General features: G+C 38.4%; 1 protein-coding gene across 1 annotated transcript; it reads right to left on the reverse strand.

Annotated features, from left to right (window-relative positions):
* Window positions 1-3,490: 3,490 nt before the first annotated feature.
* Window positions 3,491-23,288, reverse strand: LRRC72 (leucine rich repeat containing 72; the record flags this gene model as incomplete). Its single annotated transcript, XM_082307945.1, has 9 exons — window positions 3,491-3,656; window positions 5,253-5,280; window positions 6,518-6,682; window positions 8,667-8,756; window positions 13,070-13,183; window positions 14,871-14,952; window positions 17,862-17,931; window positions 21,416-21,489; window positions 23,259-23,288. 9 exons carry the CDS (start codon window positions 23,286-23,288, stop codon window positions 3,491-3,493), a joined length of 819 nt encoding a protein of 272 aa, XP_082164071.1.
* Between the last annotated feature and the right edge of the window lie 4,666 nt (window positions 23,289-27,954).

Genomic DNA, 27,954 nt, shown 5'->3' on the forward strand with positions numbered 1-27,954 from the left:
ATTGCAATCCAAGTCAGGGTCCTGGTGCGCACTGAGGCTCCAGAGCTGTCTCGGCTGTCCTCAGCTTGAGCCGGCCACAGCTCTTCTGTTGGAAGCTCATGGTTGGTAGGTCCTCCGTAAACCTGGAGTAATGACTAGCTCTTGCGTAATCACCAACTGGAGGAACCATCTCGTGACACGTTACTTCTAAGGCACTTACTTAAAGTAGAATGAAAACTCCTATGCAGGTCACTGACTCCTGAAGCAAGGTTTTAAGTGACAAGACAGCCGTGGAGTGCCAAGCCAGCAGACACTCTTGCACCTTCAAGGGTGTGTCGTTTTCCCCTCCACCAGGAAAAATGGAGTTCTCACTTCTTCGGCTGTTTTGGTAGATAAAAGAACATAGCAGCCGTGAATCCGCCTAGCTGGCCTCATCACAGCTCTTGCTCCCCAGTTCACTTCTAGCCTGTTTTTTTGTATCATCTACTCTCTCTTCTACTCTTTTCTTCACCTTGGGAAACCTGATGAATTAAGAATATATAAAAGCTTCTAAAACTAGCCTGTCTTCTAGTGAACTAAATGTTGCGTGTTCAAATCACTTCAGATTTTTGATGCAGGTAGATTTTCAAGGTTTTTCTTCATCTAACTAAAGGGAATTCTCAGCAAAATTTGAAATTACCTTTGTAATTTGAGTGTTTCTTCATATATTAATAGCTAACGGCATTCCTTTTTCACAAATGGCTCTAAACCAGACTCAAACCTTTTGACAAAGCTCAGATGGATGAGTATATGGAAAGCATTGCCTTTTAAGTAAGGTGGGTGTGTTGGCAGTTGGTGATTGTGCCTTGTTGGACAGCATCCAACATTTGCAAACTACTGTGAACAGGTAGCAAACGTTACGATGAAGAGCTTCTGGATGCCATGGTAGGGGGTTTTTTTGTTTAATCTATGCATTCCTGGGACACTTGTGGCCAAAAAATCTAAGAGGTTTTGATGGACTTTTCCCCATCAAAGATCATATATATAAAGTAACTCATTGTGTTCTCTGAGCCCATCTATATGCTCAAAAAGATTACAAGAAGTCATGTTAAAATTCTTTAACAGTTACTCCTGTAAATGTATACTTTCTTTTAAAAATCTATATTCTTTGGGGAAAATGTTAAATTAGTTGTTAAAAAAGATTCTGTAAATAAATGTTGAAACATTGGATTGCAGCATTCTCTGAGCAGAAAACTGAAAAAAAAATCTTCATTTCACTTTAATTTTTCTTTAATCCAAAGAAGACAGGGGCAGAAAAATATTCCAGGCCAGAAATACTGTGCCTCTATTTTGATCCAAAAATTTGGAATCAATGAAATTTACTCTGAAATGACATCATTGCTTACTACCTTAGTCTAGCTCCAAATTCCAAGTCTGCTTTCAGAGAATATGATGTCTTAAATTCAGCCTTTTCCATGTCTATTATGACATGTAAAATCTACAGATTCTGGGATTGTGAAATTGCTGCTATGAAATGGTTACACCATAGACTACGTCCATGAGCATAGTCAGCTGTCAGAGTTCAAAAGACTCAAGACAAACTAGGGATTACACTTACTAAACCTAATGGACAGTTACTTAGAGGGGACCTCTTCTTTAAGAAAACATGTTAGCCGAAGCTTAGTTTGCTCTAGCTTCTCTGTCGACTGATTCAATTTGAGAAATTAAACATTCTTGAAACAGAATCGAAACCAATGTGTTGATCTACCTTTTAAAACCACAAAGATGTGGCTAATTTAAGGGCATTTACAAAATGCATGGAACTTTAAGCAAGAAAAATGGGGAAGTTGAAATCAAAAAGGAAGGAATCTAACATGAAAAAGGTGAAAGGAACTACAAGATGTAACAAAGATGAAATCCTGTATCTGGGATGGAGTAATCCCAAGCAGCCGTACCGACTGCGATCTGTCGGGATCTGCTAAAAAGGACCTGGGGTTCCTGGTGGGCAGCAAGCTCACCTGGAGCCAGCAGTATGCCCTGGCAGCACCGCAGGTACACGGTGCCATGCAAAGTATAGTGCAGCCGGCAGATGGAAAGTGCAATTATTCCACTTGACTCGGCAGTTGCTAGGCCACACCTGGAATACTGTGTCCCATTTTGGTCAGCTCAGTTGGAGAGAGACATTAAAAAACAAGAGAGGTCCAGCAAGGGTGCCACCACGATGCTCAGAGGGTTGCAGGAATTTGGTTTGTTCAGCCCAGAGAAAAGAAGACTTGGGGAGATCTAATCACAGTCTTACAATACGTAGAGGCGGTGATAGAGAAGATGGGGGATGCGCAGTGACAGGACAACAGCCAACAGGCCCAAGTTGTTGCCAGTGAAATTCCATCTGAATATAAGAAAAATGCTCTGGAGTGCAATTAAACAGTGAAAGAGATTGCCCAGAAGTGGTGGTACCTCCCTCATTGGAAATCCTTGACTCACCTTGACAGGGCACTGGATAACCGGATCTCAGACTTGCTTTCAACAGGAAGGTTGGAATAGGTAAGCTCCAGAGATCCCTGCCAACCGGGACTGTCCTGTGACTCTGTGCTAACTTAGAAGAGAAAGAAGGAACTCAGAAGACAAGCCACAGGCTGAGGAAGGGCTCCGATATATCATATGATAGCATTGACTTTCAGCCTTTGGCAGAAAGGAGGGAGAAAGATGTAAGGAAATGTATTCTTTTCCATCTATCTGCACATCTCCCACTAGCTTCCTTAGTGGTAACAGGCTTCAGAAGCCCAAAGTGTCGGGTGTCGTGCTACAGCATCGTACGGCCCATGTGGGTATAAAAGAGTGTGTGAAAACCAGTCAGGAGTCTTGGGGCAGTGCATTGTGTATGGCAAGTTCTGTCTCTCCCAAAGGACCAGGAAGCAGAGGCCTCCAGCCTGGGAGAATATTAGCAGCCACAGACAAGAGCTAGATATCAGCGTGCCTACGAGCTCATGGTTCCACTGTACTGAGACCAAATGAGCATCCTCATAAGCCTAAGAGTTTTCAGTGTGTTCATGCAGCACACAAATTAGCAAACTGAAACTTTCATCCGTCTCAGAAATAGAAACAGCTTAATGGTTGCTTTCTTATATCTTTAATTTGAGGGAGGAAGACAAATTACTGCTAGTGAACACAGTAAGTCTAATTCTCTAGTAGAAACTATAAGGAATGAAATTATTTATCCTTAGTTTCTTAAAAATTAACTTAGCTGTTTAGCTTTAATAATTTCTGATAACGAAAGTACGGTAAGAATTGCATTCCAAGCAATTTTTATTGTAACATTGCCACTATTTATCAATTGTTTTCTTAATTTCTTCACTCTCCATATTACACATCTGATGATAAAAGGAATGTTACACTAATACTTTTTTTGCTGGAAGTTCATTTAATTAGATGCATGTTTTAGTGTACTTGTGTTACAGAGATATTAACTTACTTAAGAGGCTTATCTTCACACTAGAGAGAGGAATAATTTTTTTCTTAAGGAAGAAAGCACTCATCTAAATTGGATTGTCAGCTTCTCATGGCGTTCTTCTGCTTTGTTTCCAAGCCGTCTTTCTTGACAGGTGGCTACTTTGTTCCAGTCAACAGAGGAAAATTCCATTAGAGATCTTGTCATTGCCCGCAGTAAAACAGCATCTTCGGCGTTCTCAAATGGTACTCTGCAAAAAGAACAAAGCAAATGCGCATTATCTGCATGTCTCCAAACTACTTTGGAGCTAATTTACTAGACCCACTGTGTGTAGAAAGTGAAGTTAGAAGTCATAACGACACCAACAGTGAGGATTTGAAAATTTTACATGCTTGGAAGGCTTCCTTCTGTTCACAAATTTAAGAAAGCAAAACAAAATGAGAAAAGGTCAGAATCACAGGATTTTAATGAAAAAAAATCATGCCATAAATTACTTAAAATACATTTATAGTAGACTTTAAAATGTTATTTTGTTTTCACTGCTTTTTTTCCCCACAAAAATTATAATTCTTGTATACTTTTAATGCTCTGATTCAATGGAAATCATAAAACTAATTTTATGATTTCATAGTGATATGATACCCATTAATACAGATGCACATTTCTTTCAACATGGATCTTTTAACTAGCCGCCATGCAAACATCCCTTCTCCAAGCTCTGAATCCCGAACCCTGTGAGCTTGTGCTGTTCATGTGTTCCGCCACAGCTGCAGCCTGGGAGAGAAAAGTGGCAGGCTCACAACATCAATGCAGAATTGACAAGGACTTCACGTTAGTCCAAAACCTTTTATCTCCGATGATACAATATTAAAATCTGATCTTCTAAGAACTTATTTCATAAGGATGTACTTGTAGCAACACTCACCTAATATAAACCACGTGACTATTTCCACCGAGTATAAGACACTTTTTGTCATGAAAAGGTACCTTGCAAAGCCTAAGCATCTGCATAAGATGGAGAGGAAGCGGTACATCCATTCCATCAATAAGGACAGCTAACTCCACTGAAAGCAGGTAAGAACTCATTTTTAAACATAAATTAGCTTGATTGTAAAGAAAGAGCTGTACTCAAAGTGAGTAGCTATATAAAATGAAATTGTTAAAGGATATCATCATATGTAGGTTTTTATTATTTCCTTAATAATTTTTTCAAATATTTTCACGTGTAAAGCTAGAAAGTAAAAACAAGCTTGATGTCTGAAGTTAGTAAATTTACTCTTATAAAGATAGCATCTAAAAATGTCATCACATTAAAATGGAACCTTTATACTGCCTCAATCCAGACACAGAGATAACAGAGATAAGTTTTACATTTATTTCTATGATTTTTGAAACCAAACAGAATAAAAGTAACGACAAGTACAGACTAAAAAAGTTTCATTCTACAAGTCATAATATTTTCCAGAGGGTATGTATTCTTGAACAGCCAGTCAGGAGAAAGGTTTCTGGGCCATAATACAGAACAGCTATTCTAATGGTCTAATACTTAAAGCATGCTCTTTCTAGTGATCAGTATTTGATCTTATAAATAAATAGCATTTTTATATACCCATTTCCAAATGTGGAATACCTTTCAATATTAAATTTCAGATAGCAATGGGTAGGTTGTATCATCAGAATAGTATGGAGCTGCAACTATGTTAAATACAAAGACCAGAAATTTTTTCAAAAGCTCATTTTTACTGGACTTTTTCTCTGGTTAGAGTATTTTTTAGGCACGAAAAGAGCAAATTAAGTAAATGCCTCAGAGATACAAAAGAAAAAAAAAATCCAGAAAATTACTTACTTATTTGTGTGATTTCCAAATTCACAACCTATAACAAAAAGTTAAAATTAAGACATTAATGGCTGTACAGCATTTTGATTAGCTGAGGATTACCATGCTGATCCTAAATTACTTGTTCAAATGAACTGAAAACTAGCAAATGATTTGAAATGTTCAAGATCATTTTTTATTAAGTTACAGTGGAAAAAACTATCTGTTGGGATTTTTTTTAAGTTTATGTAGTTCTTCTATTTTAATTCCCATAGACATACATAACCATGCATTTTTTTTTTCTTTCACAGAAAGATGACGCCACTGTCTATATATGTGAATGATTGCATTGCAGAGGTAAAGACAATTGTATGCCTACTTGATAATTATCAGCAAAACAAACAAATATGATTAAACTATCCTTTTTTTCCCAACCCTTTCAAAATTATTGTTAAATATACTGCTTTCAGGTTTACTATTGTGATATATACATTAAAAAAAATAGCAAGTATTTTATTACTGTTCCAAACTTCATCTACACTTACTGTTTAAAATGCTACCATTTCAGTCATCTATGCACAATATTGTTTTTCTTGTCTTTAAAACATCAAAAAAGCAGGTAAGACTGTGTGGGATTTCAAGGTTTGTTCTGGATTGTCACACGGTACAAGTCACAAGGTTCCAGGCAGTATTCACCTGCTTTCTTGTGCCAGGATCATGCTGTCTTCCAGATCTGAATGTTTTAAGAACTCTAAAATGTACTTTATATGCTATTATAAGACATCATTAAAATATTCTCAGCTTGAAAAGTATCAAAAGGAATCTGCTTACAAAACTAGACAATATATGTAAAACTTAAAACACTATTTAGAAGAAAATACTTTCCAAGAGATTATTTTATAAAAGCACTAGAGGGCATCAAAACTCTATGAGCTGATCACTGTCTGAGACTCCACCTAGAAGTGTATTGAGATGTTTTTAGTTAAAGTAAAACTAAACACTCACAAGACACATATTGAAAAAATGAAATTTTGTTTGTTCAGCTATCTTTAAAGACAATTCTGTAACTACAGGGAGTGACTAGAACTTATTTGCCACAATACTCTTAGTAGAAGGATTCATTTGTTGCCTGTTGCTGCTACTACTACTTACTTTATGACGCAATTTGGTTGAGTTCCTGATGCATTTGTACTTTATTACTAAAATGAGTAACTTTTCATCAGATGAATGAAAACAACTTTTTTCTCATTCAATCACCTAAAAATGTATGCTTTTCCTTCCATTATGATAAATACCTGAGGGCATCATCAGTCTTCTGGCTGGTTGAGCGCATCTGCTAGATCCCACTGTAGTCCCCAGGGGTGTATTTACTCTCTTTCCAAAAGCTATTGACTGCATGACACAAGACCTTTCGCGGTTATACAGATGAAGCGCTGACTCCCTTTCTCTTTGTGTAACTGCTGTTAAAAGGGATATAAAAATTGTATTTTTTCTACCAACTTAAAAGGCTGGTATTATCTATCTGCATGCAGAAGGTAATTCACTTTTTTGTGCAGAGTTTTGTAACAATAGCGGTGTAAATCTGCATAATTTCACAACAATTCAAAATAGGATCATGGAGTGATACTTCCTCAGGCTTTAGGGTGAAGCCCTGTCCAAGAAAATATTTTTTTCTTTTAAGTGCAGTAGGATCAGAAGTTTTAAACCAAGAAACTAGAAAGCAAGCATTTTCATACCGCCTAAATGGGATCTACTGCAGAAGTCAGTAAAGATTTGGAAGTTTCTTTATGAATAGCAAAAACAAGTCCTGGTTCAAGGACAGTTCAATTCCCATTGCTCAATTACAGAGAAAACTGGAGGAGTACAATCAAAAGAAAAGCTTCAAATTTTCCTGTTTTGCACTTTGATTCAAAAATAACTTTAACTTTTAAACAAAGAGTTTGAGACTGTTAAGTCAAATAGGGGATTTTAACTTCAATGATATGAACTGCATACTAACCTAGTACTTCAGCTATGGAACAGAAGTGAGTTAAAGGTTTAGAACAAGTAACTAACTCTGGCAGAAGCATTTTGAATTCAGGGAAGTTTTTAAGTCATGGTGTCTAGGGGACCAATTAGGAAGGAACTGCAGTAGTCATGCCTGGAGGTAACAGAAATGTGAGCACACGTCTTGTGTAAAGGAGACAGCCAGGACTGTGCTGTGGTAATGTTCCACAGATGGTGAAGAAGCTTTGTAATGTTAGTTCACTAAATAGAAAGTCCAGGGTACAGCCTGATACAAATTAATGCCTCAAGTCTTAATCCAGGACTGATTACAGTATAACGGTATTTAGGAGATTAAGTCCAGGAAGTTATACAGAAGTGTTTCTAGAGCTGTAAATGCAACGCGTATTTTCCAGCACGTTAAGCTTCAGTCATCGCTCCCTAGTCAAAAATGATCATTAGTAGAACAGCCTGGCAGACGTGCTAAGCACAGATGTAACAAAAGACCAAATATTCAAGAGACTGGAGGTACCAGTGCAAAATGAATGTGTAAGCAAGCGGCCATGTGGTCAGATCCAGCAGCTCCGCATGCTGTAGCCCATCCACCAGCGTTCCTTCACGACAGAGCTACACAGCCTGCCAGCACCTGCAGATGTCCTGTGGCTGCCTTGCTCAAGTCTTGCATCCTGATTCTCCTAGAGACTGGGAACAGGTTTTCAAGATAGCATTGTTTCTCCTTGCTACCTTCTCAGGAGGTAGAGCTGAGGTAGGAATCAACACCTTTCTCAGTGCTCTCCAGTTAATTTTCAGTCCTCCTGCCAATCACACAGCTCTCCAAACACCAGAGACAAAAATCACCAAAGCTGATTTTCTGGGTCTGCTGTGGCATGTTTATGGATTGACTGATTTATCATCTGGCTACTCTTAACACAATTTTTTTTTCTGTAGAATTTACAGTAGACAAGCTGTGAAAGATCCTCTTGGTGATTTATGAAGATTTATATCTGAAAGCTTGGTCAGCATGTACCTCATCAAGAAATGTGCATATACATATTTAAGCTGTACAGAAACATGTAGATAGCTGAGGATGTTATCCATATCTAAGTAAACACACTCACCCATGTGAATATACCAGTTTAAATGCACAAATGTAGGTACATGTTTCTAAGCCCAGGCTTTTATCTGTCTTACCCAAAAATATATACACCAACAGTCAAGATAAACATACACAATTTAAAAAGACAGAAATCAAAAGCATTTGGCAAAGAAAACTGTTTATGCCATGCAAGCTCTATTTGCTTGACAAATCTTGCAAAAAATGGGTATCTGTTCATTAGATCTTTTGCTATATCAACAAATGCATGTGAAAGAACAGGCAAGACCAATTCACCTATTTTTCCAAACTGATTAAAATCAAAAGCAACTGTCAATACTTTGTGAGAAGAGGAAAGCAATCCTTACATTTCCTGTCAAGGAGCTGTACTGAAGGCAGGGAGTATATCACATAAAGACGGTAGCCTGGGTCTTGTGTCAGAGGGTTATGGAATAGGTCTGCAAAATGTACACAGAAAAAACAAACAACATCACAAAAAACCAAACCCAGCAAAAGAAAAACAACTAACTTAGGAAGGCAGGAAAATTAAAGATCACTAGTAGCCAAAGATTTTGTACAAAATATTATCAAATTCAAATTGTTCTTATGCTGGGTAAACAAAGCACAGCCTCTTTACAAATGCAAAATTACTCAACTAAACATGGACTGCAAGAATTGGCTTATTGCAGAGTATGCAAAATACCACAGGCAAGAACTGAGTAAAGACGCCATCATGCACTCCAAACCTTTGAAGTATTTTTTTCTATTTTTTATGATATACAGAAAAAAACACTGCTTGCCTTTGGTTTTCTTATGTATTGTTAGGTGATACCTATTTTAAATAACAGTAGTCTTTTAGGTGTGACAGCTTAAAGTTAAGACACAAAATTTGTAGGGAGAGAGTTATTAAAACCAGATGAGCTTTAGGACACCTAAGGCTGATATAGCTGATCATAGCTATATATGTATATATAGCTATGATATAAAATTTTTATCCCATAAACACAATAAAAAAAGTAAATACCCAGTCTTCTGATGTTTTGAAAGATGATGAGTTTGAAAACTCAAAAAACTTACAGAGTAAAGTGTTTAAAAGGGCCTAAGTTCCTGAGAACCTGGGTCCCACTAACTTTCATTGAGACTTGAGGTACCTTAGCAACTTGACTAAAATACTTACGTTCAGGTTCACATTACCTGCATAACCAAACCTTTGCCACACAGAGACAGGTATCAGTGCTGTGTTGCTGCTTTGCCAGCTGTGGAACATTTGCCTAGCTGACATGCCAGATCAGTTTGTTTCATGAGAGTGATATCTGAGGTTGATTAAAATAGAAACTGGCTCATTCCCAGATCAGCTTACAAACAAACAAACAAACAAACAAACAAGCGTTGTTGGATGGAGGTTTTTTCCTAAATGAAAAACATAATAACGTTGTTTTTCTCCTTATACAAATGCTGTTCTTCTGAGACAGTAAAAATAATTAGGAGGCTGCTACCTTGAGATCAGAGTAGAGGAAAAAAATCTTTAATTAATAATTTTGACAACTTCTACCAAGGTTTACACGGGTCCGTTTTTCTCTTTTTGAGGAAAGGCTGTGGCTAATATTCACTCCAGGGTAAAAAATCCTGTTATATGTAATTTTAGCAGTTAGGGAGGGAAAGATGGTATTACATAAGCACATAAGAGACACTAGAAGAAGAAAAAAGTCTGGAAATATTCCACACAGATTTGTAAACTACAAGATGCCATTTCACGCTCTTCAGGATAACTATGACTGCCAAAGAGGGCTCAGTGCTTGGTGCGATTTAGCAGTTATTTTGAGGGCACAGTAAGGCTGGAATGGGCATTTGGTATCTCCTACACAGAAAATGTCTGCTCATGCATTCAGAGGACAACTTAAAATATTTTAATTCTTTAACAAATTTTAAAAAAATCACTGTACTTAGAAGTTTTAAGAGACCCACAAGGTGGCAGCAAAAGAAAGTTCCATTTTTACCAAACAAAGTAGTATATAGCTATTTTTTCTAGAAAGTGTTAATCAGAAAGAATATTAGGTACGTATCTGATAAGTCTGTTCTTGAGTTGAGAAAATATGTGCTAGCATTCCAGAGAGAAAAATGTTTCAGAAAGATCTCTAAAAGCAGGTATGTTTCATAGAGGAATGGAATGAAGATTCAAGAGAGATTTTTCCAAGGCACAAACCGGGGTTGATACTAAGTACTTCTGAATCTGGATGCTACTTGGAGCACGTCCCTCCTCATCAACACTGATTTGTAGGTTTGGTTTAGAGTATATGAATTTTTCTGCTGCTTATTCTTACAATAAATCCAACCATTGTGTGGATCAAGATGGTCTTATTTTACAAAACATCTGGAATCAATTCTTGGCTCTGCTATCTACTTTCTTGTCAAGGTCATGCAATTTTATTTCTACAAATTAGGGATAATGCTTTCTTCCTCCACAGTTTTGTCTGCTTTCTCTATCTGGAGCGTAGGAAAACCGTGTGCCTAACCCACATGGGGCAGAAAGGAACTACTGTGGTAGAAACATAGTGAAGAACAAAAGGAGTTTTCTGAGGTCTAGCAGCAAGATGTTATCAGCTGTGGATAATAAATCAGTTGAGGCAATTTACAGAGTACATAACAAAAATCTCGCATTCCAAAAGGGAGATGTGAGCACAAGCTGAGCCCATAAAGAAACCCTCCGTATCTCCCAAAAGGCTGCAGTTGTGAGGAACCCACTCAGTAAATCTTTAGAAGCTGTCTTCCCTACACACCTGATGAAGAATGGTGTTATGCTACAAATGCAGTGCAGGGCAGTGGCTAAAAATCACAAGAGAGCCTTAAGGAAGAGAAATGCAACACTTTGGCAGCTGGATGCTACTTCTGAACTGAACAATAATAGTGCATTAGACTGCACCATTGCAATAGTTCTAATGTCCCCAAGGGCTACAAAATAATAAAATGTTATTATGCATCCAGAAGTTCTGTTGAAGGCTAGCAAGTGGGTTTTTTTAACTGGACTGTCCAGCAATAAAAAAGATCTACCTCACAACAGTGAGAACTCTCCTGTTCCCAAAACAGTTTTTATTTTATAAAGGTGAATTATGAGCGCAGGCCTTTTCAAAGCTACACAGTGCAAATTCTGCACCCATTTCACATTTCTGAATATTGCAAGTAGGCAAAACAGTAATATGATATGATATATAGGATATGACTTTGAAAATGTATTTTGTTCATTTACTGCTGTCATTTACTTCAAGTATGACAGTGCATTTTATTAAACCAATAGAGTCCTGTTAATTTGAGAACTCATTATTATGAAATCTCCTTGAAACAAACACATCGACAATTTTTTCATGACTGCAAAGGTCAAAAAGGAAAGTTAAGGTTATTAAGTTTCTTCCACTGACTAGCGTTTACTCTGATATCTTTGAACTAAAGAACAATTTTTTCATCAGGGTAGATTGGTGTATTCTGTATGTTGTTTGATAGTTCTCTTAAACACTTGCTTTTTTATGGTGGTGGCTCGTCCAGTATGCACCCAGTTTTCACTATGCCTTTGTGACTGCCATTCATAATAACTCGGCAGCACTTTAACTGTTATTTATTTCCCACAGATGGTTGCAACAAGTACAACAAACTCCCTGTGCTTGTTGGAGCTCCTTATTAATTGGTAGGGCTATACCATTAAACTCAAGTGACTGCACCCTTCATACATAGGATGTCTGTCCAGACTTTGCCTAATCACTTCCAACAAACGCATTCTTAAATGGACTGTTTTTGCAATGAAAAAAATTACAATAATTTGGGCTGGCATGTTGTCTTCCTAAACACTGGATTTGTTTTTTAATTTTGGCCCAGTGTCAAGTTCAATTAAAAGTGTACTTTTCAAGCCATATTTTGCTTTCCCGCAATCAGACGTTCAGTTTTTTGAGTGCATAAGGAAGTATGGCTTGATGACATTCACCTCCATTAGTTGTGTCACTAAGATGTGAAACTTGTTTCCGTTTTCCAAAGTACTGAACATTTGGCATGACCTATGACGACATTCTTTTAGGAACCATGGAAAAACTGCTTACACTTTCACTTTCAATAGGTTAATAGCATATAATCCTACTTTCCCTGGAGGCTAATTCTTATATTGTAACTCAGTGGTGCCAACACTGTCTTGTATAACTTAATTTGAAATTTCAGAGCCTACGCTACTTCCATTTCCAGCCAGTATATCAAGAAGTATGCTACTTAACAGACATTTTTAGACTTAATATCTAAAATATATTTATTCTTCGACTCTAAAAATCCATAGAGTCTGCCAAAAAGATGCAGAAAGTACCTTCTACGAGCAACAGAATTAATGAGGCAAGAATTTGGGTTCTATAACCTATCACTCACACTCTCAACAGCAATAACACCCATTTCACAACTCACTTCACCTCTGTGATAATCTCACTGTAGTCCTGTGTTCCCTTACAAAAAGGTAGCAGTTTACTGCTTTGACTGCCTCCAAGCTACTCATCCAGGAGACTGGCTAGCCAGCAGCCAAAAAGAGTTAACTTCTGAACTCATCTGGCAGTTTTTTCTTAGTTGAGGTACTCTCTGTGGAATTTTCATGTCTTAGAGAGCGCTTTCTTCTGTCAAATTTAGTTGAAATTGATAATTAGCTTGAAAAGCTATTGGCAAATGATGTGGAAACAGACAAGAAACATCCTGATAAGAAACACTAAAAAACTACTGCTCACTGTTCTGCAAAATAAAAATAAGGTATTACTTAGGGTCTGCAAGCTTATCATTCCTTTCAATTCCTTCACTGTTTTGCCAAGTTTTTTTAACTGGTTGTTGTGTAGCAACAGAATCTGTAATGCACATAAGTGTTTCAAAGCACCTGAAATAAAATGAAAAACAATTAATTATTTTCACCATACCTGACTGCCTTTATTAGATAATTACTTTGTTATGCTGCACATTGAATTCAATATTCTACTTATCCATCTATGCCTGCCTTCTGGTAACACCTTTCATGAGATCAGTAAAAAAAAAAAACTAATCTTTCTAGTCACATCCTTTGAACATATGCCAACTTTTTTCATTCCAGTTCCTTCCATTTGTCCCCATCACCCCTGCCTCAACAAATCAGCATCAACTGATTTGTATCTAAACACAAGAAAAAAATTTTTCACGATGAGGGTGGCGAAACACTGGAACGGGTTGCCCAGAGAGGTGGTAGATGCCCCATCCTTGGAAACATTCAAGGCCAGGCTGGATGGGGCTCTGAGCAACCTGATCTAGTTGTAGATGTCCCTGCCAATTGCAGGGGGGATGGACTAGATGACCTTTAAAGGTCCCTTCCATCCCAAACCATTCTATGATTCCGTGGACTGCATCCTCTCTTCTTCCTCACTTCCTTCCTCCTATATTCCAGTAATCTTTGATTAATTCGTCTTCACTTCCTTTTACCCTTACCCAATATTACCTTTGCCTCACAAACAATAGTATATCCCCAATACTACCTTTGCCTCACAAACAATAAATAGTGAATTCCTTAGAAAATAGTTCAATTTCAAATGACCATTAATGTATTAAAAAGTTATTTTAAAATATTGTTGTGGCTGACCCAGACTATGTGTTCACATCCTCATGCCACATCAGGCATAGGCGTCTTATTTTTCAAATTCTATACAGTATTTCTCATCCACAGTTCTCTACCAATGATACTTGCCCTTCTGTTTACTCATATTTTGTTATCTTCCATATTGTCTCGTGTCCATATGCTTCTTTCTTTCAAACATCCATTTTTCTCAAAATCTCACAGAAACTAATCAACACCATTTATCATCCCAACATTTCATAGTGACAGAGAAAAGTAATATATAAACATTTAAATGTCTAGAAATGTCACAGGCTTTGGCCTCTTCATTCACAAATTCACTAGTCTGGTACAGCCACTTGAATCTACAAGAGCAAGCAAAACTGAAATAGAAGTGTAAGACAGATGCAATTTTACAATAAAACAGTTTTGCAGTAACTTTGCAAAATACTTCTGATTATAAATGTAACTACATCATGAAGAAACTGCAGTACCTTAGTGACTACCTTACAAGTGGGACAACTTACTAATTTATTAACCTTTTATTTTCATGTTAAGTCTGTCACCACTGCTATCAGTTTTTCATCATATAAACGTAAATGGCTCTCAAAAGGTACTTCTATCCAGTTACGGAGTACCTGATCAACAAGAGGACTACAAATCATTATGTAAAAAGAGCTTTGCATGTTCATTTTCAATATGAAATATGGTCATGTAAGATAAAAAATATTTTACAATTGCCTGACATTAAAGTGAATGACATTTCATCCCTTAGGCCAGGATAAATATATCACCTTATTGCCACTCATGTATGCTGGAACAATTAAATCTCTAAGAAAATAATTAACATGTATTGTTATGCATACATAGCAGCTTTCAACCATTGAGTTACCTGCTGTCATCCACTTTTAAAAATTTGAGTACCAATACACAGGAAAGAAAGTATAGGCCTCTGCTCAACAATCTAAAAAGTGAATATTGGTACCTGATATATCTGTCAGTTCATTATTGTTGAGATAGAGTTCAGTCAAGCAATAGTTATTGATCAAGAAGGTTAAATCTTCGATCTGAAATTAGAGTTAGAAAAATTGTTACATGTCAGTCTTTGGAGAAGTATAAACACAGCCTCTTGGAAACTGTTTAACTACAGGCAGTTTCTTGTATTTCTGATTAAGACTCCTGGTTTAAGGATTCTCTTGACAGCTGAACCTTCATTAGAAATACTACTTACACATCAAATACACATAGCACAGACTTACCTAATTTTTGAACTACAAATTTAATATTTGTATTTGGAAACAGATGTCATTGAATTACTAGTCTTCACATTTTCTTTTACGTCAATTCACATTTGAAATATTTTTTATTGTGAGAACACCCTTGCAGGATGTAAAAATTCTATGTTTATTTAAAAATACTCCTGAAATAGATCCTTGGAATAAGCTCAGCATCTAGTTTTAAAATTATTTCTTCATCAGTAGGTCCAAAGAGCACATATTTGTTCTAAATTTCCAAAAATGACATTTAATCAGACTTACAGAATCAATTCCAATTACAGAAAAAAATGGCATGTATGGGTGTATTCCCAAGAAAGAGTTATCATCTTCAGTCCCTACGAAATCTCATCCCCTTGGTTGGAGAAGCTCAGTTCTAATATTGTCCTGACTTCAATGTAAGGTAAAGTATATGCAATGGGATACCAAGCTGACCATTATATTAGTTGAGAACTGGGAGTACTAAGGGTGCCTGAGTATTTATCCTACAGTTAAAATGCAAGCACAACAAACAGAATTTTATTCCTGGCACTACTTTGGTTTCTGTGATGCAAAGTCATTTGTTAGTGGGGGAGTGATTTCAGTCCTTGAATTCTGCCACTGATTTTAAAACCAATGTGCTTTGCTCAGTGTATTTACAGTATCTGAAAGCTGAAAGGAGGAGAATAAGACAGAGGTTTTTCCATTCCTAAAGTTCTCTGAAATCCTCTGAGAAAAGGTATTTTAAAGTTCAAAATAATACCATTCTCTGAGTCTTCCTTCACCTCAGAAAAAACTAGTTCAGTGAAAACAGCAATATTCTACAAATAAAAAAATCCTGTTCTTCACAATGATTACTGTACCTTGTGTAGTGCAAAGCCCACACATACCTATTGTCTATAGTGGCGTTTCTCTATCTCTGACAAGTCCAGGTTTTTAGGATCCTCTGAAATTTACTTTTTTGTGATAAAATTATTGTGATGCATTTTTAAGGAAAGAAAAAAGATCTCAGATCTTCTGAGTTCAGAAAAATATGTTCCTCTTATTACAGCATTTAGCTGAGACTTCTCCTAAGAAAAGCCACTGAGTGGCTTCTCCACACAAGTTATATAGAAAATGACATTTCCACACAAGTTACACAGAACAACAAAGAACGCTCTTTGTTACCGCTTAGGTAGGAAAGTGAGATCTGTGCAAAAATCAGATTTATTTATCTTTTATAGTCAGCAAGATCAGTTCTGCTTAGTCATCAGGCCATTTTCTCTTATTCTTTAGTGTCCTTTAGAAATACAAGGGAAAACCTTATTATACCTGTGATATTAGTTCAACCTTTTAATGTATCCATATTTTTGCTTTTTTTGAAAATAGCTGGATAACCACAGGTCTTTCAATGAAGTCAACATAAGATGCTATATAATTGATGCTAGCCTGGGGCAGCAGATATACGTACACTCCTAAGTGACATGGAATGTAAATTTATTTTTTCTGCTGCTCACAGAGCTACTCATTTGCCTGAGCAAGCAATTCTGGTGTTCTAAGAACTTGAGCCCATTGTGAAAGTCATGTAAACTACTGTACAGTAAGATATTTAAAACCAGGTTAGAAATTCATGGGGTTCATCACTTTTCTTGCTTTTTAATTACCAGTGGCTAATGGTGAAGGTTTGGATTCAATTCAACCATTTAATAATGGTTGGCTATGTATTTGGAGATTTCTAAATCAGATAATTCTACTGTCAAGTAGATGATTTTGTGTAAGATGCCATGTGGTTAGACTTGGCTGGAAACTGTAGTGTCTGGAGATTTTGACAGAGCATTGTCTTAAAACTCCTATAGGATATAATAAATACTATAATCTAGATTTGCACAGATGGAGAAAGGAAGGCACGTTGTTTGTGTAACGGATTTAGGACCACACAGTGCACTAGAAACAAGAGAAATTAATGTGGCCCAATTTCATACCCTAATCACTCGCCTGGAAATCTCTCTTAAATCAAAAAGGTTTAAGTGACACAGCGGCCTGCGTAACGGCAGAAGATACCCCATCAACCCAAGCATTGCAGTGCTACTTCCTGTGCACAGGGAGAAGCACATTTAAAAGGGTTATATGTCACTCTTGTGTGCATGAGGGCAAAAAGGAGTCTCACCTCAACCACCAGCCTGCCAGGAAATAAACTATGAATGTCTGCAAGGGCATGAACAAAGAGCTACGTGTTTCCTGCAGTCCATTCCTTTCTTGAAAAACTAGGAACACCAGAAGTTGTTGTAAGAATACCCTACAGCCCTATCGCCCCTCGGTCTGTTCCAAGAGCTGCCCACTCTGGTGGGCAGGGTATACTTGCTATGAGCTACACTGGAAACTGCTGTCCCGCACCTCAGGTAGCAGTATGCTATCAGGCAACTTTGCCAATAACTTAGTTCTAAATGTACTCAATCTTTCTTTTTATTGCTAAGGTATTAGCACAAAACCTCATCTTCTTAAATACACAAAATTTATAAATGTGATGTGAATCTAAAGGAAACTACATCAGCTTACACTCTGTAACGTAAAATAAAATACTGTTTCTTCAAAACTGTCATATTTAAATCAGTTAAATTTGCCTGAAAATTAAAAATAATTTATTAGCTTGACAATTATATAATACTGTATGCTAGAAAAATTATGAAATAATAATCAGCGAGTATAGATGTACTGTTCTGCTCTTTAAAGGAACACCTAATTACCTTATTGTTGTTAATCCACAAATACCTTAACCTATGAAAACGTGATAGACTTGGGATACTTCTTAGTCCTCTGGTGGAAGAAAAAAAAAATAGTAACAAATTTCTTAACATTAATGGTGCTTAATCACTTTATAAACGGTTGAATTTTTTATAAATAATATTATACAAGCACTAAAAAGCCACACTTCTGTAGAAATCATAGCAGAGGAAGATGCAAAGAACAAGATGGCAGAGAAAGTGTAAGCATTCTACACATCTGAAAGCATAACAAAGCAGCAGGTGGTAAAGAAATGGGAACAAACTAAGTGATACATTATTTTTTTTTCCATAACAGCATTTATTTTCCTAGGGAGTATGAGTCCCATGTACTTTGCAGTTTGTAGAAACTGCTCAGAACACAGGAGGAGAGGTTTGGCATCCTGGGGACACAAACCTAAAAGGAAAATTGCTTTGAAGGTGCAGTGTGGATTGTCCAGCCACAATGCCAGAGAAGCCAACAGAAGACAGACACCAAGGACTTCAATGTACATCTCCTATTCTTTTTCATATTAGTGCATATTGTGAAATCTTTTGCCCTTTTTTCACCCCTCTTCTCTCCTGTCCTCATACAAACTTAGCATTTACTCATATTCATTAACAGTCTTGTTTTAAATAAAACTGCACACCCACTGAGGCTGGAACTATCTCCTATGTGCTGGCAGGGTTCTTTCTTTAATTGTGTATCTAGCACTTTGAGCTTGCTAATGTACTATAAATAACAAATTACCTACTGACCAGAGAATATTAGTGAGCTGCCGAGTAATTTTCACTAATTGCTCCTTCTTATTTTTCAATGCTTTAAATAAATGTTCTTCATTTCCTCTAGAATAATTATAGATGACCTTTATATGACAAATTGTAATTGACTTAATAAAACTTTCCTCATGGATTTTAACATGTTGAAAGACTAGGGCCAGTGTTTCAGAAAGAACTAACAAGATTGATAAAAATTAACCTCACATCATCAGCCTAAAATGATCTGCCTGTTTTCCAAATGTGAAGCCTAGTCTCTAGCTTCCCATGGTTTTGGTTTTGGTTTGGTGTTTTTTTTTTTTTTCCCCCCAACAAACCCTCCAGATATAGACAAAGGGAGTGGACACCTTTTCTGATCCTGCGTTTGAAAAAAAAATTCTGTCAAGAGCAAACTCTACGAAGTTGAGGTGCTGTACTTTTGTACTCCTGCATTTCTGAAAATCACATTATCCAATGCTGCTACTTGGTTAAACTGTTTATTTGGCTTCCTCAAATAATCCATAAAAACAAACCCTGCAAATATGTATTTATGTGTCTATTGTCACAAGTAACCAGAAAATACATTACTGCAAGTAGTAAAGACAAGCAGATGAGTGTTGACAGGGCATACAGAGCTCTTACAGAATTACTATCTAATTCTATGATGTTCTACCTGTACACCCCTGAACTATTTTTCCGGTAGCAATGCCAAAACGTCCTCATCTTCTTTGTCACTGCCCTATACCTAGTTTACAGGTTTACATTTTAATTGGCTTGACTCCCTCTCTAGTAACAGCCTCATCTTGACTAGCTTCAAGCCTTGATCTGTTTTGTTTGGTGGGTGTTTTTTTTTTGTGTGTTGTTTTTGTTTTGTTTTGTTTTTTCTTTCTGGTATTAAGGCATTCAGTTTGCCCCAGGTAGAGCTTAATTCCTCTAACACTTTAAAAGAGCCTGCCCCTTTCTGTATGCCTTCCAGACTTTGCATGTCTCTTACAAACTGATCCTTTTTGGCCTGCAGCACTCTTTTCCTACCTACTGCTAAGTTAATCAGTTTTCCTAGGATGACAGGTTTCAGTGTCCAAACGTACATTGTTTTCATGTCCCTTTAATAGTAGTGGTTTAAAAATACAAACTCATTCCCTCTTACTTGATTGACTTTAATCATTATTTTTTCATATTCTTATTTCAGCCAACAGAAAATTATGTCAAACCAACAGTTAAGGAGGCATGATCTGATAGTGAAATTGGCTGAGGTTCAAGGTTTGTATAAATTGGTACAGAATAAAAGGAATTCACTTCTCTGACATCATCAAAAAAGCCAGCTTGCATCATCTTTCTCAAAATGGTTTCATGGGAAGACAGATCACTTCTATATCTGCCATCTGAACATTTCTTATCATTCCATACCAAAAAATATTTCAAAGCCAGTGAGGGCACACATTTAAGTATTTAAAATCAGAAAATGTGCCTATTAAGACTGTATACACAGTCTTAATTCTTTTATACATATGCATTATAATAATTTTCTTCTATTGTTTAGAAAATATATATATGCATCTTGTAGTTTTCTCATTATTTAAACTTATCCCTTAGATTTCATGTATGTTCTCTTCTTTCTAAAATACATACTTTAATAATTTTGACAGTAACTATGTTTTACATCTTCTTTTCACAAAGCGTCAAATACTTTCTTGGTGTAAATCAGGAGATGTCTTAAGGAATTTAAAGATACTAGTGGGCACATTTAGATTTTCAGGACCACCTGATTTCCACTAAAAATAGTCTAGGCAACACTGAAATCCCTTAACACCTTTTTTTGCATCCACAGGACCTAGAGACCTTGAAAACCTTGTCCCTGAATTATTAAACTACATTAGTTCTTTATATATGATATCAACCACACGAACACTAGATGCAGACAGGTATGCAATACCTGGAATTATGCCCTGGCCAGAAATTCAAAGTATGCTTTCCAAAAACTCTGAAGTATGCCCTGTCAGGTGTCCATCTTTCTATGGTAGCCTCTCAGCATGTTCACCCTACAACATACACCTCTATCAACCTAGATCACCCACAGGTTCATGAAAGCTTTGCCTTCCTTCACTTAGCATGCTTTCTTCTCCCCATCTGCCCTACATCTGAAGCTGTTTCACAAAGCTCTCAGAGGAGACCAGTTCTCTGATCAGTACTGCCAGCCCCAAACAAGTGTTCCCGTACTTGTACTCACTTCACGTTGCCCTGCTCTCCCTTCAATTCTTAACAGTAAAGATGCAGGTAATTTCAAAGGCGCTACCAGTAAGTTTTACTGTTGCAATAACAGATATCTTCAGGGAGGTCAGAAATCTGGCAATTCTCAGACTGCGCAGGTCCTGTGTTTTTTCATTTGCCTTCTTGATACTCTTGCCACCCAGCCTTATGAGCCAGTCAGAAGAGGCAGAGATCAGCCCATTAAGCCTCACTCCCTCTGCTCCCTGTGGTAGAAGTTCATGCACAACTCTTGTGAACTTACAGACCCTTGAGCAAGTCTGGGTTGCTGGAGAAGGACTGTGTATCTAGGGCTGAGGCAGTTAACTACTGCACTGTGAGTACAGCTCTGCTGTGTATGTCAGTGTATCTTCACCATTTCTTCCTACACAACATGTATAGACTAGGTATAAATATGATTTACTAATATTTCACATATAAATGACGTTCCAAGAGTATCTGATACAGAAAGCACTATGAAAGGTACCACTTACTGTGCTCTACTTTTAGTAAAAGCCACAGAAACATATTTTACTTACTGTCCAGCCAGATACAACACCAAGACATCCACATTCCTCTTAAAGCCACAGATCTTCAGCTGTTTTTCTACTGCCTGACAGTATACAGTACATTTGTCAGCATAATATACTGCATAATTATAGATTCATTACAACATACGTATATTCAGTATCTAAATTAATATGCTCACCAAAATTAATATATGCATCACGCCACCTCGCAAACTATAATGTAGTCCAAGAAAGATAAAGAGAGATTAAATTAGGAGCCTCTATTTTAAATTGACAAAAATACTCCAACGATTATGTTACACATATGCTAATTTTCTTTTCAAGTAATTTTTCATTACTTGAAAAAGTAATGTCTGTTGATGGGAGAATGGGCTTCTCACTCATGTCAGCCAACCCAGTACAGGTGATCAACAAGAAAACTGCTTAGCTTGCAATGCAGTTGCAATTTTGTTTTATGCAACTTTACTTCATGCACATGACATTTTAAAATCATACATCCAGAAAACTCTGCTTGTACATTTAATTTTGAAAAATGTAGACCCAATTTTGATTTTCAGAGTATATTACTGACATGCTGTAATTTGTAAAAGCAATGAATCATAGCAACATAAGCATTATGGATCTCAGTTACTAGTGGTCGATATAAAGTAGCATGTCCATCAAAAAAAAAATGGTTTTAATACATGAGTTATTATGCCCAACATCATTTAGATCACTGTTGTTTAAAATACAAAATTGGTCTAACTTTGCAAATACAAAATGGCTTGGAAGCACTGATGGGCACATCTAGAGAGGCCTATATTGGCTGCACAATGACTCCAGCATGTTCTGGGCGTATTGAATATACATAAAATAACTGCGGGTGCACTTGCAAACGTGCTGGATCTGCACTTTGTGAACAGAGCACGCAAGGAGCTCGCGGGCCTCGCAGTGCACACGAGCCGCTTTCTCCACACACCTGACGTTGGGACAGCGGCCATTTGCCCAGCAACTCGGCATGGCCAGGAGCCTGACCACAGCTGTCGGGTAGGGGAAAAATCCAGGACAAATGGATGCATTTTTCTTTCTACAAAGACCAAACCTGCAGACGGAAGGAGAGGTGCTATTTGGGGAAGAGCAGCTGTGCGACAACCCCAGGCGTGTCGATGCCTGGCCCCGGGGACTGCAGACAGCGGGCGGCTGCCAGCCGTAGCCATGGGGAACGCACCCCTGCTGCAGGAGCAGAAGCCCCAGGCACCGCGTCCGACGGTCGCACTCGGGAACACCGTGCCCCAACGTCTGTGTTTCTCACACTCCACTATTTGAGATCTCACCCCTCCCCGCCCGGGGAGCCCCCTTCCCAGTCAGCCCCGGGCCCCACCCCACCACCCCGCGGCCAGAGGCGCCGGCAGGGCCCCCAGCCGCTCCTGCGGAGCTCAGGTGCGCGGCTTCTCCCCGCCAGAGCCTCCCCAGGCAGGGCAGGCTGCCCCGGAGGAGCCGAGCCGCCCGCTGCCGCCCCAGGGCGGACGGGGGGCGGCGGCGCAGGCCCGCTCCGCCAGGGCAAGCGGGGCAGCTTCGCTCCTTCCGCCGCCGCGGAGCAGCCGCGCACGCCTCCGTTCGGCGTGCGGTAGCCAGCTTCCCCCTCTCCTCCGCGCCCCCGGCCCGGCAGAGCGAGGGGGCGAGGCCGGCGCCGCCCGCCTGTGGGGCCGGGCCGGGGGCGCTGCGGAGGCGGGCGGGGTGCGAGGGGCCGCTCCAGGGGCGGCCGCCGTTCCGAGCGCCGGCGGGCGCCGGGCGGGAGGCGAGGGAGCAGCGGGGGCGCTGGCGGCGCGCCGGGGCGGGGTGAGGGGAGAGGCCGCCGCGCCGCGCCGCTCACCTGCCCACCGGCGCTGGCGGCCGCCGCCATTTTAGAGTCCCGTTCCTAAGCGGCCGGGGGTGCCAGAGGCTGGCCGGGCGCGGCGCTCCCCGCGCTCCCTTGAAGGCCGAAATGGCAGCCTGAGCCGCCGCTGGGCAGCCCGCAGCTGGGCGTTAACCCGGACGGGGCTTCGCGTCGGGTGAAGGAGGGCGATGGCGGGCGAGGGGCGGCTCCGCCGGGAGCGCGGCCAGCCGAGGCTCGGGGAGGGGGCCCGGGTGCCGCCTTCCTGCGGGAGACCCCGGGGCGGCGACGGCTGAGGGAGGGGGGCGAGACCTGCTTTACCTCCGGGAAGTCTCCTGGGTCGGATTCGCTCACAATCCTGAAGAAGTGTGCTGCCCTTTTTTTTTTTTTTTTAGCTACATTCCTCTCTGGGTTGGTTTTTTTTTTTTGTTTGTTTATTTTTAAAGCACAGATCCTATGTGCATATATGTCACCTATCAGGAAAACACTTGTGACTTTAATTTACAGCTAATTTACACTGTGTGCATTACTCATTTGAACTTGCAGATCACCTTGGTGCCTGAGAAAATGCCTTCCATCCCCACTCCTGGCACGGGCCCACTGCTGCAACAATGCATTTGATTGTAAAGGAACACAAAATGTTTATGACATCCACATGTGCAAGCAATTATTGCCATGTTGTTATTTTTATAACCATTTTACTGCATAGCACAAGCTGAAAAATAGAAAAAGCTATTTCCAGTGTGTGTATGTGCACACTTATGTGTATGTAGTACAATGGCAAAATGTTTGATCAAGCTACAACAAAAATATGTCTGAAAACTTGGAGCTTTATTTAGAATTTAATTTACACAGAGTACTCAAGTTAGCAGAAATAGTCATTGTAAATTATGTGCAACTGATATACAAAGAGCAAGAGTTGTGTGCGCAAATATATGAATAAGCTGTCCCTCATGGAATTAATTATGTGCATGCCTTTGCTTGTTCAGACGACTGAAACTAGATGTAGTGTGTATGATGGAGGAATGGAACTACAGTTCAAGTACTACATTGCAAATATCTAATTTTCATGGAAAAATTGTGTGGGTGGCTGCCATTTCAGCTAGGTAGCTTTAAACAAATAGAAACCTCAAATAAGAAAGACTAGACATCTTAAAAGTATAAAACTGACAACAGAAATGCCTTTAATCATTTATTTTAGCTTCTAAAAATATCTCTAGGGTATTAAAAAACATAAAAGAGGAAATGTACCGGAGAAGAAGAAACGGGTACACAGATCCGTGTTTTTTTCATTTTTACACTCGAGTTCTGTGTTTTCAATCAAGATAAAGCTACCACTTTAGAATTGTGAAAGGTGAGATGGTTATTAAAGAAAAAGTCAACTTTAATAATAAAATTGTCTTATCAAGTAGTTCAATTAACATGATATGACAAGCAAATTCAGTAATCGAAAGTATGGAGAGAGAGAGAGAGGGAACCTCTAGAAGGTATTTTGTTGCATTCCAACACAGAGGTGTGACAGATATGGGCTGAGGTTTGTTTTGATATGTTTTGTTTTTTTGTGGTGCTTGTCTCTATTAATAACTGGTAGCTACAGACTTGGTCTGGATGCCTAAACAGAGACTTCAAAATTCAATAAAGGTAGTTATCTTTTTCTTTCTGCATCTGCAAATTGACACTTAAAATCCCCACTAAGTTTAAAGGAACTTGGGCAGAAAATGAATATTTTTGTATTCAGACTGAACTATCACCGTGTTTTACACTGACTAGGTGTTGTCCTTTTCCAAAATATGTAATCTATCACCTATTTAATCCTATTCCTGGACTGCTGTGCATAAATGAATAAATGATCATTTGTCTTTTGGGATATTCAGAATAATGACTTACTTGCTATACATGTTTTTCGAAAAAGTTCTCATTATACTTCTGTGCTAAAAATACTTAATTTGCTTATACATGGATATGCAGTTGCAACAAGACAATGTGATCTTGTACTATCTGATAACAGAACATGAAAATAGGGGTAAGTACGGATCTTCTGGTTTTACTGACAAAGGTGGTAGAACAGAACAGGAGATTATTCATTTTGTAAACCACCAGGAGTGCAGATGCCTAGAGGAGTTCATCTGACCCACAGATTAAGACCTTTTATTCCCTAAAGTACTTCAGAGGCCTCCTAGTGCATTTGCGTATGTCCGTGCTTCAGTCCCGCACCATGGGTAGAGGGGATTGTCACTGTGTCACTTTAGAGACCACATTACAGAAACATAGGTTTGCTTTGGATAATAAAGTTCAGATTAAACCTGGTTTAAAATGTAACCTGTCTGTCCACATTGCTGAGCCCCTTTATACGGGCTTGGATGCTCCCTAGTCCAGTCTCCCACATTCTCCATCCTCTCCGGGCAAAATATGGTGGGAAGAGTTTTATCACAGTCTAGCAAGTGATACTCGGACAATAATTAGGTGATGGGCTAATCATTCTACCATTTTTTATTTTGTTTTTTGACTTCCCAATGATTTCGATAGGGCTGTACTGAAAAATTGAGAGCTCAATGGCTCTTTGTAACTTAACCTATTGTTCAATAGCTGTGAAAGATGCAACATGCTAAAACTGATGTCTAATATGTGATATTTTTAGTCACCAAAGTTTATAATCTTCGAAATTCAGTTGTTCTTTGTCTATGATATTAGAACCATGTTCTTTATTTTTCAGGGTTTATATTTGATTCCTGTTTTTCAAGTCCTGTATAATTTCTAAAAATTACAGTTTTGAAGGTTTCCATTTCTCTATATATTATACTAGTAACATTATTGTTTCATGCAATGTCCCCAAGATTTTAAGTAAAATCTATTTTCATTTTCATGTAGATAATTTAAACTAGTTGCATATTAGTCTCACCTTTGTAGCTTTATTGACCCCTGATTTAATGTTGAGTGTTTCAGTGCATCTCCCTGATAATGCCTGCATTTTTACAGCACGTTTATTTAGTGTAAAAGGGAAAATATTTAACAATGAAAAACAAAATAGCAAGATTGCACTCACCACTTTTTTGAAGAAATTCATACAATAATACACACCATTACAGTATGGTGCTTGCACAGTTCTTTCCTTTACTATCTTCTATAATTAAATACTTATAATCAAAGGTACTGGGCTGTATGGCTTTTTCATGAAAGGCATTTTTAAAAAATGCATCTTCATTTTATTGAGTCAACTAATTCATGTTGGAAGGGATCTTTGGAGGTCATCTAGTCGAACTCCCCAAAGAAAGCAGATCCTACTACAGAATTATTTTCCATCTCACGTGTTTGTACAGTTCTGCATACCTACAGAACATCCATCAAAAAATAAGAGAATTATCTGGGACAAATTTAAAATTGCCTGTGTTATACTAATGCTACATAGAAACTAATACAATTAACTTGCTTTTGAGGGTGTACGTAAATTTCACTTGGAAAGGTGTGAAGTAAATGCAAAATATTGTAGATAAATGCATATTTCCTTTTTTCTTCTTGTTACCGGAAATATTTTATCAGTGTTTATCAGGTGAAACCCAGCAGCCTGAGGAAAGATCAGTAGGATATCCCACCTGCATTCCAGCTATTGCTCCAGAAGAGTGCAGGTCTCCCGCAGGTCCCGTAGCTGCAAGCCCTGTGCAGATGTTTCAAATATTCCAAGCTGTCTAAAGCATTCAGGCATTTGAATGACTTCTCTCGCTCATACTATTAATCTTGCTGATGGCACTGACGACATCACAATGACCCTAACAAGTTCAGGAGCAGAATTTTGGGTGAATGTGTTTTTTTTTTTTTTTCCAGTAAATAATACAAGCTTGACCCTATATTTAAACAGTTCAGACTATTTTCAGTTTGAAGCTAGTGATTAACTTGAATGATTAGCCTACTGCCCAGGAAACAAAAAATTTGAATTCTTTAGTTTTTCTAGTATTATGTGTAATATAAATTAATATATGTTACACAATGGTAAGTGTAAGGGAAGAAGGCAAAATAGTCCCAGCAGACTGCATCATATGGATGAACTAGCACATTCAAGTCCAGCTTCAGTCTGACTTGACATCTGAATCCTACCCTGGAGAATAAAGACCACCACCCCCCCAAACGTGACAGGCCTGATAGAGAAGCGTTCCAACAGATACATAAATGCTTGGTCTTATTTTTCTATCAGCACAATTTGGATGTATCATTCATTTCAACATAACCAACTCTTAACTTTGTTCTCTGTCCATTCTGCGTGCTGGAGTGTTCCTGCAGTTCAGCTTCCAAGTCTGATCGACAGTCAGAAAAGAAATTCTTGCCTGCTGCAGCTCTTTTATGGGTATGTAAACAACATTATGTAAAATTATTACTCTCGTCTCAGGAATCTACATCCTAATGTTTCAAAATGTTGCATGTGCACTTCCACAATGGTTTGTATCTATCCTAACATATTAAAAAAATCCCAAACCTCCATTGCCATGATCACATATGCTTTCCAGAGGATGATAACTGGAATTCTTGGTCCTCTATAATGTACAAGCTTGGAATGCCTGAGGCTTCCTGGGAAAATATTTTAATAGAGAAATTATTATAAAAGTGTCGGTGTTAGTCATGTAAGTAAAACCGCTGTATTCAGTACTTGCAATCAAGTTACTAACGTTGTTGGTATTTTTCATAAAAACATACTATGCATGTTTAA

The sequence above is a fragment of the Platalea leucorodia genome (assembly GCF_965183815.1).
Source record: "Platalea leucorodia genome assembly, chromosome: 1".
NCBI lineage: Eukaryota > Metazoa > Chordata > Aves > Pelecaniformes > Threskiornithidae > Platalea > Platalea leucorodia.